The sequence below is a fragment of the Taudactylus pleione genome, unplaced genomic scaffold, assembly GCF_031769625.1.
Source record: "Taudactylus pleione unplaced genomic scaffold, aTauple2 ptg000288l, whole genome shotgun sequence".
In the NCBI taxonomy this organism is placed as follows: Eukaryota; Metazoa; Chordata; class Amphibia; order Anura; family Myobatrachidae; genus Taudactylus; species Taudactylus pleione.
Genome location: NW_028284690.1, coordinates 1,255,411 through 1,276,645, shown reverse-complemented (window position 1 = coordinate 1,276,645; position 21,235 = coordinate 1,255,411). Strand labels below are relative to the sequence as shown.

Here is a 21,235-nt window from a genome sequence, read left to right as displayed (position 1 = left end):
CTCATGACAATATTAACTTAAAACAAACAATACATATTAAAAATAAATAAAAAATTAATAAAAAATTAGTTTAATTATTCATTTCATCCCTGTCTGGGAATCGAACCTAGGACCCTCCTGACAATGATTACTAGACATTACCTCTACACCATAGAGGCAGTTCACTCAGGGTAAAATATTTTTCCTCATACATTGTTATTAGCCTCTTTCAGAGCCCATATCGCTCCTGAAAAGATTTTTTGTTTCATATTTATACTGAATTTCTTAATATAGCTATACATCATTGGCCCTGATTCAGACCCACTCGCGAGCGGCTGTCCGCTCGCAAGTGGGTCGATGTTCTGCACTGAGCATGCGCACGACGGAGGGAGCTCCGTCGTGCGCATGCGCCAGACGCGACGAGCGAAGGACTTTCCTTCGCTCGTTGTGTCTGATCAAAGGGGGCGTGCTGTCGATGTTGATTGACAGCACGCCCCCTTTGGTGGGCGTGCCGGGGGCGTGCCTCCCTGACGGGGGCGTTCCTAAGGGAACGCCTCCCGTCAGAAGCCGGCCCACTGACATCACTAGTGATGTCAGTGGGAGTGATTTTGGCTCTGATAGAGCCAAAATCACTCCGGGCCTTGTGGTTGAAAACCTCAACCGCAGGCTCCGGCTCGCAGTTTCGATGGTCGCGATGGTCAAGACCATCGCGGCCATCAAACTGCACGCTCGTATAGGCTGTGGGTGGTGACCCACAGCTATACGAGCGTCCAGGAGGACGCTCCATAGTTATGGAGGACGGCCCTCATTCAGAGCGTGCGCTCTGCTCAGAGCGTACGGCTCTGAATGAGGGCCATTGTTATTATTGATATGCCCTTATATATTCTAATAGTTAGATATAACCAGATAGCTCTATGGTAATACTATGGCAACCATTATACTGATATAAATTAACCTTGTTGCTGTTATAGGAATATATGTCCCACCGATGGACACACAGTTGTCTAGCTGCGTCATTAAAATAAATTGAATATACAATTCTCTAGTGAGCAAATGACTCAAAATTGATAGTCTCATTGAGGCCATCTGGATATAAGGTACGAAGCCTAAATATCCAGAAAGCCTCCTGGGAGCAAAGTTGTCTATAGCGATTGCCTCCTCTATTGCTCTTCGCAATTGTTCTAACACCAGTGACCGATAGTCCTTGAGGATTCCCATTATGTACATCACTGAAATGGCGGGAGACACTATGAGATTGGAACCTTTTAAGAATGTTGAGCCTATGCTCCCTGAATCTGGTCTTAAGTGTACGAATGGTTCTCCCCACGTGCTGCAGGCCACAAGGGCACTGCAGTACGTAGATACAATAGCTGGAATCACAGTTAATGAAGTCCAAAATTGGAAAGCTCTCTTTATTGGAATATATTATTCTACCCAAACGATTAGATATGGAATCACAGGTCAAACATCTATTTTTACCACATCTAAAACATCCCTTCAACCTCGACAACCAAGAGTGGTTATTCTTTAAACCAACTTTAGTGTCCTTCCTCAGACCACTTGGGGCCAAGTATGTTCTGAGGTTGTTGTTCCTCCTGAACACAATACGTGGTTTCTCTTTTAAGATATTATTTAATAAGTTGTCTTGTTTCAAAATATTGAAATTAGAATTCAAGGTGTTCCTAATCTGTGAGGATTTATTATTGTATTTAGATACAAAACAAAGATTACACGTTAAAGTTTGTACATTACTCTTTTTCTTATGGGGTACCAATAATTCTGATCTGTCTTGATTGTAACTACTTGCATATGCCTTATCTAAGATTTCTGAGGGATAACCTCTAGTAGCGAAATCATTATACATTTAGCTTGATCCTCAAAACTATTGATGGAAGAACAATTGCGCCTAATCCGGTTAAATTGATTTAGGGGGATGTTTTGTAACTATGGTCGGTGATGTCCAATAGAGAAATGTAGAAAATTATTAGTATCCACTGCTTTTTTATAATTTTTTGTAGATATAGTGGAGCCGTCCGAGAAAACAGTAATATCCAAAAACTCCACCGAATTATGATTCAAATTGTGTGAAAACTTCAAATTCAAATTCAGAAAATAAATGAAATCCAGTGCTAAGTGTTCACCCCAATCCCAAATAATAAATAGAGCATCTATATAATGGCCATAGAACACTAGGTTCACTCCAAACGGTCCATTCCAAATAAATCGATCTTCAAATCTGCCCATATATAAATTTGCAAAGCTTGGAGCGAACCTTGTGCCCATGGCCGTTCCCATCACCTGTTGATAAAATGACTCCTCAAATGTGAAATAATTATGTGTTAAAATAAAAGTGATGGGATCAAGAAGAAATTGTTTCAAACCTGGTGTTCTTTTTTCATCTGTTTCCAGATAGTGAGCCACCGATTGTACACCCCGATCATGGGGAATGTGTGTGTACAATGCCTGTACATCAAGTGTCAAAAATAAATATTGTTGTTTCCATGAAATATCTCTAATAGTGTTAAGGATATGCATAGTATCTCGTATATGAGATTTTAATTTAACAACATATTTTTGCAGAAAAAAATTATTAACTGTGATAAATTAGAAGTGAGGGACCCTATAGCAGAAATAATAGGTCTCCCAGAGGGTGCAGTCAGTGATTTGTATATTTTGGGGATGTGATAAAAAAAATAGGTGTGATGGGAAAGTCCAAAAACAAAAAAGAATATTCATCCTTGGAAATAGTGTCGTCTCGGAGGCCTCCATCTAATAACTGTTTAAGTTGGGTTTGGAAGATTTGTGTATAATAAAAGGGTGTATATTTATATGTTTTGAAGACTTTGCATTTGGCAGATTTGTTGAATTCCAACCAGTAAAACCAGGTGGCTATAAATCTGGAAAGTGGATCCATTGCTGACAGAAAGATCTATTCCATGATCATATACCTATCTAATCGAGTCAACCAATCTTTAGACAACGGAGATGACACTGATCTCCATTAAAGTGGTATAACTTCCTTAAAAAATTATTCATGTGTCGTAAAGAGACTTTTTATATTTGGAAATAGATCTTACATTCAATATCCAAAATTCCGGGCTGTCTGGTACCGCCCTTCGTACAACATCTTTAGTGATTTCGAATAACTTGTTTCCAAAATGAGGTCAGAGATGGACAAAGCCATCATATGTGTTAATTTCTGGGCCTCCCTTTGTTTTTTTAGCTAAAGAATCCAGTTGTATAAGTTTCCCTTGGATCACACATTTATGGGCCTCCCATAGGGAGCATTTGGGTCACATAATCTTCAATAGTTTTCTTAATTCAGATTTCAGAACATAAAAAAATCATTAAGCCTTCTTTTAGTTTCCAGGACCAGCATTTAGACTGATCTGCAGATATATGTGCAGAACATATATTCTGCATACAGACTGCCAACTCATCATGACTAACGTCACAACTGGGCGGGCATTTACATGCGCCTGTCCAGTTGAGCTGTCAATCACTGCCAGCCCGTGCAGCAATATTTGGGCATCGGTTGTGCAGCACAGCCGACGCGATATGGCTGCGAATGACGTTGTTCAGACATCGCTGGTACACACTGGCTGATGCACACACAATATATCGGCCGTTCAATTGTCAGCCAGTATGTACCCAACATTAGATTCCGGACCAAAAATGTAAAGGGACGTAGGTGCGTGGTCTGAGCATGTACTTAAACCAATAGCCGTGCTTTTAATTAGGTGGAGGTGTCTGTGATACATGAAAAGTAATATATCTGGAAACACCCTTTATGGGGATTATAGAAAAAGGTAAAATCCTTTTGTTTAGGGTGTTGCAGTCATTCAACAATGATGATCATGAAAAAACTTTCTTACCTTATGAAGATCTTTATGGGGTACAGTTGAGGTAGACCTGGATGTGTCTAGAGTCAGGTCAAATGTCCACTTCAAATCTCCACCTATAATAACAATACCTTGTTGCACAGATTCAACATGTAAAACTTTAGCAAAAATGGCAGGTTGACCCTTATTAGGGGCATAAATATTAACAAAAGTATACATTTGATGAAAGATTTTCCCCACAAAAATTAATGCTCGACCCTCTGACATAATGGGTAACCAGCTCAGTAAGAGAGGAGCGCCTTGACATTAAATCCTCAATCACTTAGAGTTGTCAGTAGTGAAAACCCATTGGTAATAAAAAATGTTGAACGATGGGGCATTCCCTCGCTTAAAATTAGTTTTTGTACAAACACAATATCAAGCTTCTCACTATGGAACTCACGGAGTACTAAGGACCGTTTGTAAGGGATATTGAGCCCCTTCGCATTGATGGAGAAGTTCAAGAGCTCAGGGGCAGCCGATCACAAAAACTCAAGGGGGAGAACTGCATTGGAAACAACTAGGCAACATTGATATACAAGATAATCCAAAAAAGTTGCCCTGCAGCACATGAGGACGCCCATGGCCAGTTTAGTGATTGACAAGAGAAAAGTAGTTGTGGGGCACTCAAACAAGAACATCACAATCTGATATTTAAAAAAAAAAAAAACATGAAACTCAGTAAACCTATGAAATCGAATTTCTCCTGCACTGGAGCTCTAACAAGTTGCTGCGGAAGGATAAATGGTAAAACCACAGACATTCAAGCAACATTGAACTATGTAAGAAAAAGAAAAATATAAACAGGATCCGAATCAAGGTATGTTCACAATTGCATGATATGCTGGTAGCTAACACTGTAAACTTTAGAATTCAAAAATCAAAAAAGGAGAAGAAAAGGAGGGAAAAAATCAGGTGACATGGCCAGCGACATCACAAGGCTGAGATGGAGAGCATTGTTTCTTCCTCTGTACGGAATAATTGGTATAGAAGGAGTGCAAGTTCCCAGGTTCTTTAAGTGAATGGAGTGTACCATTGTCGTGGACCATGATGCTCAATGAGAAGCCCCAGTGGTACTTCAGCTGATGATTCTGAGTTTAATAATCAATGGACCAAGAAAACATCACTGTTGCAACGTGTTTCCTAAAATATTTGTAATGGGGAACCGTTGAACTCAATACCCTGGCTTTTTCGGAGGACAAGTACCTTGTCAGTGAAACAATGTAGAAGACCAATTATGTCACATGGTTTATCCTTTTGAATGTTCCTAGGTTTTAGTGCATTATGAGATATTCTTTTAGGTCCGGAGCTCACTTTAGCACCTTATTGAATAACTTAGTAAGCACTCCAATAGTGGCTTGGATCTGTATCTCCTCACTAATCCCCCGTATCTGTAGATTATTATACTTACAACAGTTATCTGTGTCATCCAATATACTGAGCATCTAATGTAGTTCCCTGCAGCTTGGTGGTAATCCTCCATCCTATCCTCACAGTCCTCAAGTTCCAACAAGCGGTCAGCAGCTCATGAGCGCATAACACTGGCTTCTGGGGACTGCATTGACTGCAGCCTCAAAAAGCTGTGTAGCGCTGCCCGAAAGGCAGAACAGATCCCGGACTAGCACTCCCCCACGGGCTGCCTGTCCTGTGCATGACTAGCATGTGGCGCTTCCAATGGAAAGGCACCTCCAGTTACAGTATAGCCAGTACAGGCACGGACTGCAACTGGCTCACTGAATTAAGTGGCAGATTTTACTGGGGGGCCCCCTGTAAAATCCGCCACTGGCTATATTGGATATGATATAGCCGAGACTATTACAGAAGTGTGAGCCAGACTGTCACCTTCCTGGTTACTTACGTAATTAGTAAAGACATAAACTAGTGGGGGCCACAATAACCCATAGGGGACTAATAATAGAGTCAGTGTATTGACAATTTTAATGATGATATTGGAAATAACAGGTGCTGATAGTTGAAAAGGAATTATAGACAAGGTCCACAGGATGGAGCTCTAACACCAAGTAAGTCAATGAACTTGTATACAGAAGCTTTAGACAAAATGTAGTATATATCAGCCAGTCTGTCCATAAATCCCCTTGATAGCGTTTTCACAACGAGGGATACCAAAAAGCTGAACTGTAGGTCAGGTAATTATTGTAACTTTCACCTTACAACAGGTATAAGGGAGGTACTGGTTGCTATTGAAATCTAGTTGGAGAAGTAGATAGCTGCAAGGGTTAACCCATACAAAAAAATAAAGGCAGGGAAAAATGGGAGACAGAGGCAAAAGGGGCAAACCGTACATTCCCAAGAGCAGCAAGTAGGATTCACATCCTGTTTGTTGTTGTAACAGGAGAGACTAGGGGGTATATTTACTAAAGTGTGGGTTTTTAGAATGTGCTAGATAAATGATAAGTAGAATCTGATTGGTTGCTATAGGAAACAACTTCACTTCTATAAACCTGCACTTTAGTAATTATACCCCTAGGGATCCAAGCAGTAGGCAGCATGCAGCAATGGAGAATCAGGATCCAGCCAGGGAAGCTGTAGGGCCTCCTGATATATATGCATCGGTAGATGTAGAGTCCAGTGTTCAGCGAAGGGCCCGGTCTGAGTTGGCTGTCATGGCCACAACAGACAAGGGGGTAGCAGAGCCCTAGAGAAGTTAGGGCGTCTAGTCGTGGCCTCATGCAGGCAGGTCAGCCTCCACCCCGCCGTTATAGAGCCGCTTAGGTCTGGATGGTATGTTGGCCGAGAGGGAACACTCAGTTCCGGAGAGAGCTGAGAGCCGCATTATAGCGGAGGAGGCCTCTCAGAGTAGGCCCCTGCTTGTGGCATTGCGCCACCAGGGTTAGCAGTGCACCTGGAACTCCAAGGTCGAGCTCAACAAGTAGCCCACACACTTAGCAGGGAACAGTATTATTTGATTGCAAATAAAAAAGTATGGTGGTCGCTCATATCAGCTTAATGACATAGCACAGGTGCTCGTAAAGGGCGGGGTTTACACTGAACACAGAAAAAAAAAAGATTTGCCCTCCAGCACACTGCAGCAATATCAACAAAAAATACTTAAATCCTACATGATAATAGAGATTCAGAGGTATTAGTTACATACATTTGCAAATATATGAATAAGCGCCAGGCCATCGTCAAGGCTCCTCTATACTGGCGCCTCTAACATTAAGGGGTTCACGTCCCAGAAGCAAGGTACCCCAAAAAATTCCAGCCAAGGACCAACCCCAGGGCATCACACGAAAAGGGGAAAAAAGGTGATAGTGAAGTGTAAAGATAAATCAATAAGTGTTAATGAAATGAGATAGAATTAAAATGACATAAATAATAAACAATTAGAAAAGTGATAAAAAATATCTATGTGAATTAAGTGGTGATGCCCTGAAAAAGGTCCAGCCAGAACAACTTCGGGGGCCCCACTCCCAAACGCTCACCCCAAAATAATTATTGCTATATAATAGTAGCACCCACTCTGGATCATATAATTACAAATTGGTGTCCTGCATAATAACAGCACATGTATAAGCTGAGAGCTGACTCACCTTGAAGGTACCCCAGAAACCTTCACATGGCACTATAAGAACCAGCACATCCTCACAATGCTGGCTCCCTTCATGCCTCTCAAGACTGCAAACAAAAAGTATGGTGGTCGCTCATATCAGCTTAAAGGGTGGGGTTTACACTGAACACAGGAAAAAAAAAGGTATTTGCCCTCCAGCACACTGCAGCAATATCAACAAAAAATACTTAAATCCTACATGATAATAGAGATTCAGCACCTGTGCTATGTCATTAAGCTGATATGAGCGACCACCTTACTTTTTGTTTGCAGTCTTCCTATTCATCAGACCTCCTGCTAGTTTCTGCAGGCACAGAGGCTGGTCATGTCATATTCAGGCATATATTCAAGAAGTGCATTTTCTCTACAAAACATACATTTAAACCATATAGTGCATAGCCTATTAAATATACGTTGCTTCATGCACTAATGCATTGCAGATCAGCTGCAGTGCATTACAGCAATACATATATACTTTAATATAGTTTATTATAAACCATGTGCAGTGTACTTTTACACTGTCCTTTTAAAAATGGCGCAATGGCATGAGGGTTAATCCCCTCAATGCCTTGGCAGCCATTTTAATCACGTGTGGTTGGCCTCCGGCCACAGGGGGGTTTAACCCCCTATTGTTCCTCAGCACACTGAATTATACTTGCAACAATATATGAACACTATATGGTAATAGAACTTCAGAGATATTGGTTGCATGCATTTGCAAATACATGGGAAGCTGCTAGGCCACGTCACGGCTTCTCTGTCACTAGCAGTCCCAAACACTAAGGGGTTCACATCCGGGGCGCAGAGCACCCCAAATAACGTCCAGCCCAGGGCATCACACGAAAATGGAAAAAGAGTGACAGTGCAGTGTAAAGTATAGATGTGTCCGAGTAGTTAATGAGTGTTGAAAAAAAGGTTAAAATATATGTGAAAAAATTACATGAATAAAAAACAAACACAAAAGGTGATGTGAAAAGTAACTGTATTAAGTGGTGATGCCCTGAGAGGCCCAGCCAGAGTACCCTCGGGGGCCCTACGCCCAACGCTCACCCCAAATGTAATATATACCAATTATAAGGCCTAATAATAATTCACAAATATATTTTGGCAAATGTAAGGCCTCATGATAAAGACACATACATACATGCATCCAAATTGAGAGCCAGCTTACCTGGGAGTCACCCCTGGGAACTCCAACTAGCACTACTAGAACCAGCATGCCCTGCTAATGCTGGCTCATTCATGCATCTCATGACCACAAACAAAAAAATGGCAGCTGCTCAATCAATCTGGTAATATTTTTCAGCAGCTATTTTTTTGTTTGGATATGCTCCTAACACAGGGCCTGATTCTCTACAGATCACAGCTGTGATTACGCACGCAGACCCTCTGTGAAAATATGCTAATGAATGCTAACGCAATGCCGTCGCACAGCCAGCATAGAGACGCCCACTACCGCTATCTCACATCCGTAATTCCTTGCAGTCCGGCGTATACATCGGGTAACATTAGCCCCACATGTACAATTACAACAGGTCAGACCTTACTCAGAAATTGCTAACCTCGTCACATGCAGTGAGTACATCTGCGTTCAAACAGGTCTGCGTTTATCCAACCACTCCCCCGTCACCACCCCCAAGACTACCTATAAATCACTCTGCAATGGTTAGTGCATCTTTTAGGGGGTGTCGGGCTGATTTCCCCAATTCTGACAGTACATTTCGTCTGTATTGCATTCGCCGGGTTGTGTTTTCGCGTGTTTTGGAATTAAATATGGCGAATAGTGGGGGCGCGCATGATAAGTTTCCACAGCTAAAATATGCGATGTAGACGAAAAGTCCGGCTTGTGAAAAAGTATTGTGGGGGCGAAACTAATTGAATACAACCCAAAGTAGGGATATTGTGCACATTTTTCCGGCTTTGCTGTTTTTTTGCTTCTTTGCTTGTGGACCCATAGATTGCATTTCAGCTCAATATATCTTATACACAACTAGACAGATATGTCATAACCGTGAATTTTTCTCTGTCAGCAGGAAGTGAATGCGCCATATTTGAGTGATACAAGCGAGTCATTAGTGTTTTGGTGCTGCAGAGGCTTATTGTATCAATGTTATCCCTGACTCTGAACACGTTTAATCTGTGCGGAGCTAGAGGTGACCGTTACCAACATCTCACCTCTCAGTGCAATGAGATGAGAACAGTACATTTAAAGTGTTTTGTGCTTCGGTTTATACACTGATCATATGGTGTGCGATGAATATATATTCATATATATTTGACACAAATTATCCTTAGAATGAACGCCAGATAAAGGAATTTGTGGCTTTGGAGTGATACAGATTTCAAATTCTGGTAGAGCCTCAGATCTGTCTGAATATTCTGGCATATTTGAAAATAATTCGAAATTTAAATTTTTTTTTCCTCCTTAGCATTTTTTTAATTTACCTATTTTATTATATTGCCAAATGCAAACTATAACTTTTCTGCAAATGTATACAATTCACTTGACTACATGTTATAAATAAAGGTGATTACTATATGATTGCCATATACTAAGATTATTTGTAGCTTTGACATCATTTTGTAGAATGATTCTAACATTGGGCACGATTCTATTCAGCGCGATGTAAATAGCGCCGGGAGATAGCTCTCGGAGCTATTCAATACACCGCGTTGCCAAGTCCGACTAATGATTTCTTCTCTCATCCCTCCGGGGATGAGAGAAAAAATCCGACAAAAGTCCCGGCGCGAGGCTGTTTTCTGCCCTTCGCGCCTGGAAAACAGCCTCACGCCGGGAAGTTAGGTCGGGGAATGCCCGTTATCGCGCCTAAAAACCCTGTTTAAGGCGCGAGAATGAGCCTTCCCCGACCTATCGCGATGAATTGAATAGCTCCGGGAGCTATCTCCCGGCGCTATTTACATTGCGTAGAATTGAATCGTGCCCATTATTACTATATTGCATGCAATAATACATTTTTATAACCTTTATAACAGGATTTCTTTTGAAAGCTTTGTGAAACGCTATGGAATAATTGCACCCATACAGTTGAGGTTGAAAATGCAGAATGAGATAAAGAACTGCCCGACTGCAGAAAGAATACAAGGTATTTATTTTTTTTGTTATTTCGAATATTAAGGTCACTTTGGCAGAAATACAAAATCCCAACATTAGATAATAATCTAACATTCCAATGTAAAGTAAGCAGAGGCAAAGGATTCAGTCTATAGACCAGGGGTTCCCAACCACGGTCCTCAAGGCACACTAACAGTCCAGGTTTTGGGGATAGCCATACTTCAGCACAAGTGACTTAATTAGTACCACAGTTATATTGATTTATCCTTCTGTGCACAATCATGAATATCACTAAAACCAGGACTGATGGTGTGCCTTGAGGACCGAGGTTGGGAATCACTGCTATAGACCATACTCATGTAATGAGAAGAGGGTAAATGACAGGGGGCTAGAGGGAAAATAGAAAAGAAGAAGTGAAATCGAGTTGTGTGGGGGAAAGATAAAGTAGAAGGAAGGAGGGATGGTTACATGAGATGAAGAGGATGGCGAGAAGAGGGGAAGTGGAGAAGTTGAAAGAGGCAGAGGACCAGAAAAAGAAAAAAAAACTACTAGAAATTGAAGATTCATATGGGGTCAAGTAAAGATGAGCTGCTGTGAGCCAAACAGTCTAGAATTTCTCCAGTGTTGTTTTGAAGCTAGTGCTACATTCCATTCTAGAAATAAACCAGAGAATAGAGGGAGGGAATCTGGGCTCTTCCATTTGTGTGCCAGTTGATATCTTTGCAAGCTGGCCTCATGAGAGATTATTTTATTTGTAGGCGCGGCAACAAATTGGGGCACAAAGTAGGAGGTGTAGAGTAAAGGATCATACACACTAGGCGATGTGCTGTATAAAAGATATTGGTGAAAGATTTCGCTTGAACTGTAGTTGGGTGTACACACTGAAAGATCTCTTTAAAGATGTCTTTCAGTGAAGTCATCCTGCCACATCTCTGAACAGGCAATTCTTGACGATATTGTAAGATTGGCCTGCATGTACGGACGACAAAAGATATCGTTAACGACCCGCGGGAGTGCACATCGTTGGTCGTTCAATGCATACATATTGAACAATATATCGTTGAACGATATTGTTATTGTCCATATCATTCATAAATATCATCTAGTGTGTAAGCGGCTAAAGAGGCATTGGAGTATCCTGTGATCCTGGATATCCATAATTTAGTTCCTAAATGAAACAAGCTTCGGACAGGTCCACTAGATATGAAAAAATGTGCCCAGCTCTCTCCAGCACAGGTCAGTAGTATTCGGGTGGAGACAGTGTGGGACCATGTACCATCTGGTGAGGATTATGAAAGAGTAGTCTGATTGATGATTTGAATGTGTTAGCATGTATTGTATGCTATGCCAGGTGTCAGCCCCCAAAGAGAAGCTAAGGTAAAATTTTCAGGCTAATTCATGAGCGTGGACGGGTGGTTGGTGTGGAATTAGGATGGCGTTGTACAGGAAAAATATGGACCCCTTATCTTTAGTGTGATTATATACAATACATTCCAAAGGTAAATAAAATAAAATTTTAAGAGTGACATATTTGTGTGTCCAACTGTATGTAACTCTTTTTCCAACGGGTACTGTACAGTATATCGCCACTTTTTGTAATTAAAAACAAAATGAGCCTAATTTATAGTTAGACATCACATGCAGAATAGAGTCTAAAGAATGCTTTAACATATTGATTTAAATTATTATTTTTCTTCCTATTGTTAGTCCAGCTTCATCTCATTCTAGACAATGATAAATGAATCTACAAATCTAGCTGGTCTACATGTGTTGGTTTTAAGATGATCAGCCGATAATTGTATAGTGTGTATGCAGGAGCGTTAGCCAACACACTTATTCAAACATTCCTGCAACAGTCAGATCAGGAGGTAAGGAACTGATGTTCCTGACCTCCCGATCCCGTTGAAGACATCTTAAGGAAGTACACACTTAGCTAATTATTGCTTCGTGTGTACGTGTGCACATCAATCCGATAATCTCTCTGTAAGGTCAGCTTTTATCAGATGGGCAGAATTAATCTGCTAGGGTGTACCCAGCTTTATTGGGAGAATTTACTTAAAAGATACAGGCATACAGTATATGCGCATAATTTCTGGTTTGAATAATAAGCATTTGCATGAATTTACTCTTACTGAACTCTCCCCGGCCACACCTCTGTTCTACCTCACCGGTTGTAATGCTCGTGTGCATCATATGAACCACTCTGCATTGTGGGCCTGATTCAGGTCCGGCCGCTAGTGAATGGATAAACGCAGTTTTTAGATTATCAGAAAACTGCACATGCGCAGAACGGTTCCTGTGATCTCGCTCACAGCTGAAAACAGGAAGCAGATTTCCTGGCCTCGTACATCCAGCCTGAGTTTACTCAGACTGGCTGGTGCTACCGCCATCGCGACTGATGGTCAAGATAGTGATCCGGAGCAGTGTCTAAGGATGCTTCACTAGGATCTCTTTTGCTCAGTATTTGCTGGATGGTGTTGCACAGCTGCTTCCTTGCATCTGGGTAATACCATTCACATCTGAATCAGGCCCTGTGTCCGTTCTCTTTCTTAGCATAGGTAGTGCAAATTGTGCCACGACAACAGAAGCAGCATTCACACTTATGCGATCAGTGTGGTGAATTGCTTTAAAGGTTCAGAGGGAATGGGATTGGTTTACTGGCGATTTAGCCGCCAGTTCAAATCCCGACAGAGAGAGTCCAGAATGCCGACAGTGCAGGCAAGTTAGTCTAACCCTCACCCCCCCAACCCGCATTTAGGGGTGCCTAACCCTAACCTCCCCCCTTAGTGCCTAACCCTAACCTCCTCCACCCCACCCCTGTTAGTGCCTAAAAACCCTCCCGGGGGGGGTGCCTAACCTCCTCCCCCTAGTGCCTAACCCTAACCTCCACCTAGCCTAACCTTAAACCTTCCCGGGGGAGGTGCCTAACCCTAAGTCCCCGCGGGGTTCCCTAAACCTAACCCTCCACCCCTCGTGGCTAAGTGGAAAGGGCACCCGTACTCACCTTGATCAGGCCCGCGTCGTTCTACTTTCCGGCGTCGGTATCTTGACGCCTGTCGTAACTCCTTAGCCGGCGTTCCGGCATCGGGATTGTGACATATAACTACATCCCGTTCAGAGAGCATATTGATATAGGCTATAGACATACTGTAGGTGTTATTAAACTATTTACCCTGCTATTTAAAGCAGCATATTGCATTGTGTTTTGAGGTTAGATAGATATTAGATATACAGTATTAAAGCTATTACTTTGTTGTATTTTGTTGTAAGTAGCAAGGGATAACATTTGTAATACGTTTAATAGGGAGAAAATTAGTTTTGTCCACAGTGCTTCCTGAGTGTCCTTCACAAATATAAAAGTACAGTAAAGTGTTATATTAAACTATTGTATAAAATAACATATCCATTCTGTACTCCTTACATAAGCACCTGATGGGGTATTTGCCTTTTAGTTTAGATTTCTTTATGGGGTTATTTATAAATGTTTTTAAATGACAGCTATAATCTGATGCATTAAAGCAGAACAGGGATTGATGTTGGCTTTATCTACATGTTCCCACTCTTTTTCTGCTCTTGTTACTTTTCTTCTTTTACATTTTTTGTCAGTCTTGACTCTTTCTTACTACTTACTCTCCTCTGAGTGGATCTCACCTTGCTCTTTGCCACTCGGTATCTCATCATTGGATGAAGACTTTGTAAAAGTATGTGAAATTGAGGTAAATATTTAATGTGCAAATATGTTGTGACTTGGTTTTGATTGCTGTTCTTTATCATGTTGTATCATTTCAATGACAGCTATACGTATGTGCAAAAATAATTCTAACTAATCTAGTATCTTACATTTGAACACGATCAGTCGCCGTTTTCTGTGCAGATTAATTTTCCTATTACATTTGGCCCATGGTATGTATTCTGTTTCCCTTCTTAGAGCAAGTAATGGTAAACGAGATTGAACATCAACATCTGTAATTAGTATTTTTTTTTCCTCCAGATTGCTGAGATACACATTATTATCTATAGATAAAGGTTCTGAAGTACCACGTTTACCACATATATACGTGGAACAAAGCAAAGCACCTTTTAGTAGGGGTATATAGTTGATTACCGCTATGTATGCATTATTCATATCCACTTTGCTTTCTTACTGCCTGTTTTTGAAACCTGCTGCTACAGGATAATTGCAGCGAACATCTAGAACCTATTAGTATGGGACTTTGTACGTCCGCAGTACATGTTCCACTCAAATCACTCTTCTTTTCTGGGCCCATATTTATTGGGATCCTGTTTCTGTGGTTAGCGCCTTTGCCTGTATTCTTGAAGGATAGCCACTGAAATGTTTAATGAGTTAATTTAATATAGATAAATTGTACTTACCTGTCACCATTTGCCTGATACTTTGTGCTCCCCGACCGCTGTAACAGTCCCACACTGCTCTTCTCAAGTTATTTAATTTGAATGGAAGCCTCACAGGGGAGAAGCATTAGGACTTACCCAACCTGCTTGAATCAGGCCAACAGGTGACAGGAGAGAGACGTGTGCCATGATATCTACAGTTTTGTTTTTATATTAATGTTTCTTTAATACACATCTCTTTCCTGCTTGCAGGTCCTGTCACAGTGGAGGGAAAGGATGAGTTAAAGCTTATGTCACAAAACATTCTACATGTTGTTTTGCCTCATCTACATCTGGACACTACATCAAACAATACACTAGCACACTGCGGCACCACAAAGGTGTTCTTGACTCATTTTATGGTAAGAAATTATATTCTCTTTTTACAAATTTACTAGCTTCAGTATTCAGCTCCACTCGGGTGGAAGTCTGTGATCTGTCTGTCCCTAGGCAGCTGGCTCCCTCCCTCAGTGGGCTGCACATGTGATCTCAGCTCCTTTGTACTGAGCTGCACCACCTGCACAGGAACCACCTCTAGGGTCTTGTACTGAGCAAGACCCTCTGTTCTCTTCAGTGACTGCCCTCCGGTATTCTCGTCACTGAGGACAGGGCTGCAGTCTCCCCAGATGACTCCACCGATCACCACACATATCTGGTCCCTGAACAGCAGGTACACCAGCACTTGTGTAATTGGTCTCCTCAGGTGGCAGCTGCCCTCTTTACTGCAGGCTCTGGACTCCTCTCACCAGGGCCGCCATCAGGCCCGGCACTCCGCCAAAGGAGGGGGGCCTGGCCCGCTCCTACCACCCACCCGCTGCTATTGCTACTAGAGCAAGACAAAGTGGCCTCCTGTCTGGATGCCTGCCCACCCGCCCACTGCAAATGAATAGGGCCCCCCGCCGCTACTGCCTCGCCCGGCATGTAAGAGGTGCCTGACCTGTCCACATGAACAATAAAGTTTATTATACGGCGCGCGTGATGACGTCACCGCGCCACTAAATGATAGAGAGAGAGCCGCAGTGCCCTTCCAGACAACCCTAAGCATAGAGCAGAAGCCTGGACCTAACCTGGAACAAAAGGTAAGATAATTAATATGCTGCCTGGCTGAGGAAGAAGGGGGCTGGCTGGACTGTGTGCAGGCTGCAGTGAGGCAGAAGGGGGCTGGAAACGTCAGAGTGCAGGACTGGAGAGACAGACTGTACTCACATAGGCTATATAGAATTAGACAAACTATATATAGTGTGTATATGTGTGTGTGTGTATATATATATATATACACACACACACATATACGTGTATGTGTGTATATATATATATATATATATATACATATATATATATATATATATATATATGTGTTTCTATTTATCTGTTTGGGGGCATATCATTGGCATCTAGCAGCAGCAAACCAGGCAAATATGCTGCATGCGCAGTTGCATTTCTATATACAGGGCTGTATGGAGGGCTGTGCGGTCGTACAACGCGGGCACATCTGGGGGTGTACTAGCCGTAATTGCAGCTGGCTGCAGCCCACGCCCTCCACCTCACGGTGTCTGGTACTGTATGGGAAGGAGGGGGCCCCTGTCTATTTTGACTGTGTCGGGCCCCACAATTTCTGATGGCAGCCCTGCCTCTCACTGCTCTCAGGAAAAGCTCCTCTTCGGAGCATAGGGCTGAAAATAATTTAGATTTGTCAAGAGCAGTGCAGAGGAACCCTCTTCAGTGAGCTCCACCCACAGCCCCCTGGTGACAGATCATGATGATACTTAGGGCCGTATTCAATTAGCCGCGATATTTTTGCCACCGAAAATAGTTTCCGCCTACATTGCGTGTTTTGGACGTGGAAACTTATCGGGCATGCCCCCGCTATTCGCCCTATTCAATTCCAAAGGATGCAAAGTACAAAATACAAAAAGTGCTGTCAAAAGTGGGAAAATCAGCCTGACACCCCCCAAAAGATGCACTAAAATTGGGGATAAATGTCCCCGAATAGCCCTACTGTAGATATTATGGGTACTTAAGTGCTGTCAATTGCCTCTATTTAGCGTATTTGCACAAGTGGTGTAGAATGGCATTAAGTCATAGGCAAATCTTTTTCGCTTATTACATTGCATTGACTTTCCGCGAATGCGAAAAGTCTTTGCCATTGAATATGGCGATACTTTTCCACCTGGCGAAATTACGTCATCCGCGATACTTTTCCGCGGATTTGGACTTATCGCAGCTAATTGAATACGGCCCATAGTTTAAATCCTGCCTGGAAAAATTACCTACACAATAGTGAAAACCGCATCACAAACTATTCAGTGTTTGCGCAATCAAACAGATGTTCTCATTTATAAGATGTATAGATGAAGGAATGTTACTGTATATGTTGTCAATGTTTACATTTTTTTTTCAAATAAAAAAAATAATGCTAGTGATACATTTGTCTTGAAAAATAAACAACTCTCTTTACCTTGCATCTCTTTCTAACCACCACCAAATCTCTCTTTTTGCCTCCAACGAACTCGAGCAGTTTCTGCAGCTTCCTCCCTCTCTCTCCCTCCAGTCCACAGAGTCTGTTCCAGCTAAAGTCACTAATGATCTCTAGAAAGTATGTCCGTGCAAGCAGGGACCTATCTCCTTCTGTGTTGCTACATAATCTGCAGATTTACATTATATACGAGGGCTGATTGGAAAGTAATGAGACTGATTTTTTTATTCAGAATCAGATGACACCACAGGATCTGACATTTTTTTTTTTCAAAGTAGCGTCCTTCACATTCATTCATTTTTTTGCAGCATTTCATCACCTATTCAAAGACGTGCAGTAGACTGTTTTGTGACATCACTTTTAGTGTTGCAGCTGTGGAATTTTTCACTTCATCATCTGTTGAGAACATCTTTCCACACAGTTGTTTTTTCAGGGGTTGGAAATGCCCAGATATCACAGGATGCGAAGTCTGGGCTATATGGAGGATGTTCCAGTACTGTCCCATTCATTTCAGTCAGCGCTGCCAATGTAACAGCAGCAACATGTGGTCAGGCATGGTCTTGGAGCAAAAACCACTTTCTTCACCAAATGTATTCTTTTCTTCCTCATGGCTCCACGCAAATGGGTTTTCAGGATGTTTTGCATAGTAGTCACTATTAATTGTCTGTCCCGGGGAACCCAGTGCTGTAGGATCATACAGTGCACATGAAAGAACAGCAGAAGCATGACTTTACACGCCGAAGGAATCACAAGGAATTGTTTGGGCAGAGGCGAATTTGTATGTTTCCATACACTGGGCTGTTGTTTGGATTCCAGATCATAATGACGGATCCATGATTAGTCAAACGTCACAATCGATGTCAGGAAATAGAGTATCCTCTCCGACATTCGAACTGTGTTCTTGCACGATTCAACTCATTTGCTCTTCTGTGAGATTTCTGGGTATACACCTGGCACACACACAATACATTTTCAGTTCTTTTGTCACAATATGCTGAACCAGTTCGAATGAGATGCCAAGTAATGACGAAAGTTCACTTAAAGTTAACCTTCTAATATTTTGCAACATCTCCGCAGCTTTGGCGATATTGACTTCTGTAACCGCGGTGGATGGATCCCTAGAAAGCGCTTCATCAGTCACTCGCATATTACCCTCTTTGAAATGTTTCCAACATCGAAATACTGCAGCAATGCCAATTGTTTCGCCACCATATGCTTGCCGTAACTTTTCATGAGTTTTATTTCCACTTTTTTAAAATTTAACAGAAAATTCAATCACACATCTCTGGTGTAGTCTCACATCCGCCATGACGAAACGGACAAAGATCTTCCACTCGTTGTGACCAAACAAAGAAGACTACGACAGTCCAACCGCAGGTTCAGACACATCGATGTATGAGCTTCACAATTATATATATATAAGAAAGAAAATTAGTAGGAAAAGCGCCAATGGTTAATACACCCCTGACTTTCGTGTTGATACCAAATTATATCAACTGCAACACAGCCTGACAAATACAGGCGTCAGCTCTCTGTCAATAAATAATCAGTGATGGCAAATTAACTATAGAGTGACTGGCTAGTTGATATGATTATATTAATAATGTGTCAAAACCACGTGAATAATGTATCACTATGGTAAAATGTAAAGTGCTCGTGCAAGATATAAGTGCAAATGTGTGCAAAAATACTATTGCATATATATGAACGATATTCTTCCTAAAACATAATGGAATATTATAATAAAGTGCAGAAAAAAGAACGTATATAAGCTCTAAAATTATTAACCCATTGTCAAACCTAATATAAATTAATCAAGATATCAGTGCAATCAATAAATAGGTTAAAAAACACAATATTTTAATATAGACACAAAGGGTAAAAACATTACTCAGTAAGAGGAGGGAAGGGGGGAATACAAGGTGATAACATAAAAAATGCAATTTTAAAATAAATAAGGAAATAGTTCAAAGTATAAGCAAGGTAGCTTATCTGAGGTAGCAATAGGCAGTTCAAACAGCAGGCATAGAAACAGGCTCCAAGGCGTTTCGTCAATTTCAGACTTCTTCAAGGGAGTCATATATATAATTATAAAAAAAAAAAAATATATATATATATATATATATAAAAACCTGTGTTCCTACTCTATGTACGGAGATGTGGAACCTTTGTGGTGCCTTGAAAATTCCTAGCAAGTCCAGGGGCCACTTCTCTTTGCGCATTCTTCTGGACCTCTTGGCAGCTTTCATTAAATATCATTGACATTTGTGACACTGTCTCTTCTTTGTTCATCTCCTACTTTTCCAACCACTCCTTCTCTGTTTCTACTTCTAATTGCCTCATTCCTTCTACACATTGGTCCGTGTTTGGCTCTTTTCATTGCAAACTTCCACCCTTTGTGATACAGTCAGCTTCTTTAGCCTCCATTAGCACTTTGACCTGACAGCAACAGTTACCTCTCATCTCCTTTCTCGCATATCAATCTTCCTCTCAGTCAGCTCTGAGCTATCTCAAAGTCAGAATGTCAAAAACTGAACTTTTATTGTCTTCCCTCTCTCCAGTGTCCCCATACTATTCCCGTACTGTTGGCAACACTACGCGCTATCATGTCCACTATCTGGATGCCCTCCTCAACTAAACCCCCTCCTTTCCTAAGCCTTGGAGAGATCAAGTGGATGGAGATAAAGTACCAACCAATTGGCTCCTAACTGTCACTTTACAGGCTGTTTGAAAAATGACAGGAGCTGATTGGTTGGCACTTTATCTCCATCCACTTGATCTCTCTCCAAGGCTTAGTACATAGACCCCTCAGTCCCACTCCAAATCCTGTCACTTGCAGTTTTCCAACATCACACTTGAGTCCAACAAAATTGTAACCCACTCTTCCAATGTTGTGACTCAACTACTGAAACCTGCTTTTGTCTTTTTTCTCTCTCTTCTTCCCTCTTGCCAGTCCAATTCATTATCAACGCTATTGTTAGAATAATGTTTCTCTCTCTCTCTGCTAGTTGTCCTTCTAGCTCCCTATTGTGATGTTACTGCAGTAATCATTCGCCAGTACTTACTGGCAAGAGAAGGGTGGTCCAGTGGGCTAGATCCCTATTAACAAAAACCTGATACCCAATCTCAACACAATCCTTCCCTTCTTAAACCCAGCAGAAGCCAGTTACCTTTCCACCGGGCAGGCCAGATGGGGACACCATAGTCTGCTGCATCTTGTCTCTGACTTGCTGCAATTTACAGGCACAAACTGTGCAGTCCATGCCCATAGTCATTCGCCAATACAACATTCTCATAGAGTTCATTCAGCACTTGCTTCTCCATTCAATGGTCAGTGTCCCAGATCAGGCTGTCCACATGCCAAAAAGATTCACACTTTGTGACTCAATACTAGTATGTGGGATCTAGGGACCAAGTCAGGGCACACCAGGGTTAGAAGCTGCATCCAGGTCACTAAGCACCTGGTTTCCCACCCACACAGGTTACACATATGACTGCAACTTTGTGCACTTACCTTTTCATATACCCGTGATCAAATAAACATCTGATGATGGTTCACAGTGCCAGGTCAATCCGGCTGCAAATGTCTCAGCTAGTGGGTTGTTGCTATCTCTGGAGGATATATTCCTCTTTGTTGCAGCAGGGTTCATTGGCCTATAGTTACATGTTTGTTTTTTTTTAGTTGTATCTTATTCATTTCAATGTACATCACACATTTTGTAATACCATAATTTATGCTCAGCACCTTTGTATTTGATAAATACATACTGTATATGGAACCCCCATCTTGTCACCTATCTGTAGAATCCAATTTTAAACTCCTCACCCTTCGGAACTGCTGATGATATCGGCTCCTGATGTGG

General features: G+C 41.7%; 1 protein-coding gene across 2 annotated transcripts in view; it reads left to right on the top strand.

Moving 5' to 3' along the window:
* MYO19 (myosin XIX) overlaps nt 1–21,235 on the top strand; it is a 182,075-nt gene that overhangs the window by 133,923 nt on the left and 26,917 nt on the right. For both annotated transcript variants that reach the window (XM_088482422.1, XM_088482423.1), the window contains 2 exons: nt 10,426–10,535; nt 15,110–15,258. In XM_088482422.1, the coding sequence (XP_088338548.1) occupies nt 10,426–10,535; nt 15,110–15,258 (259 nt within the window). The remainder of the gene's footprint in view (nt 1–10,425; nt 10,536–15,109; nt 15,259–21,235) is intronic.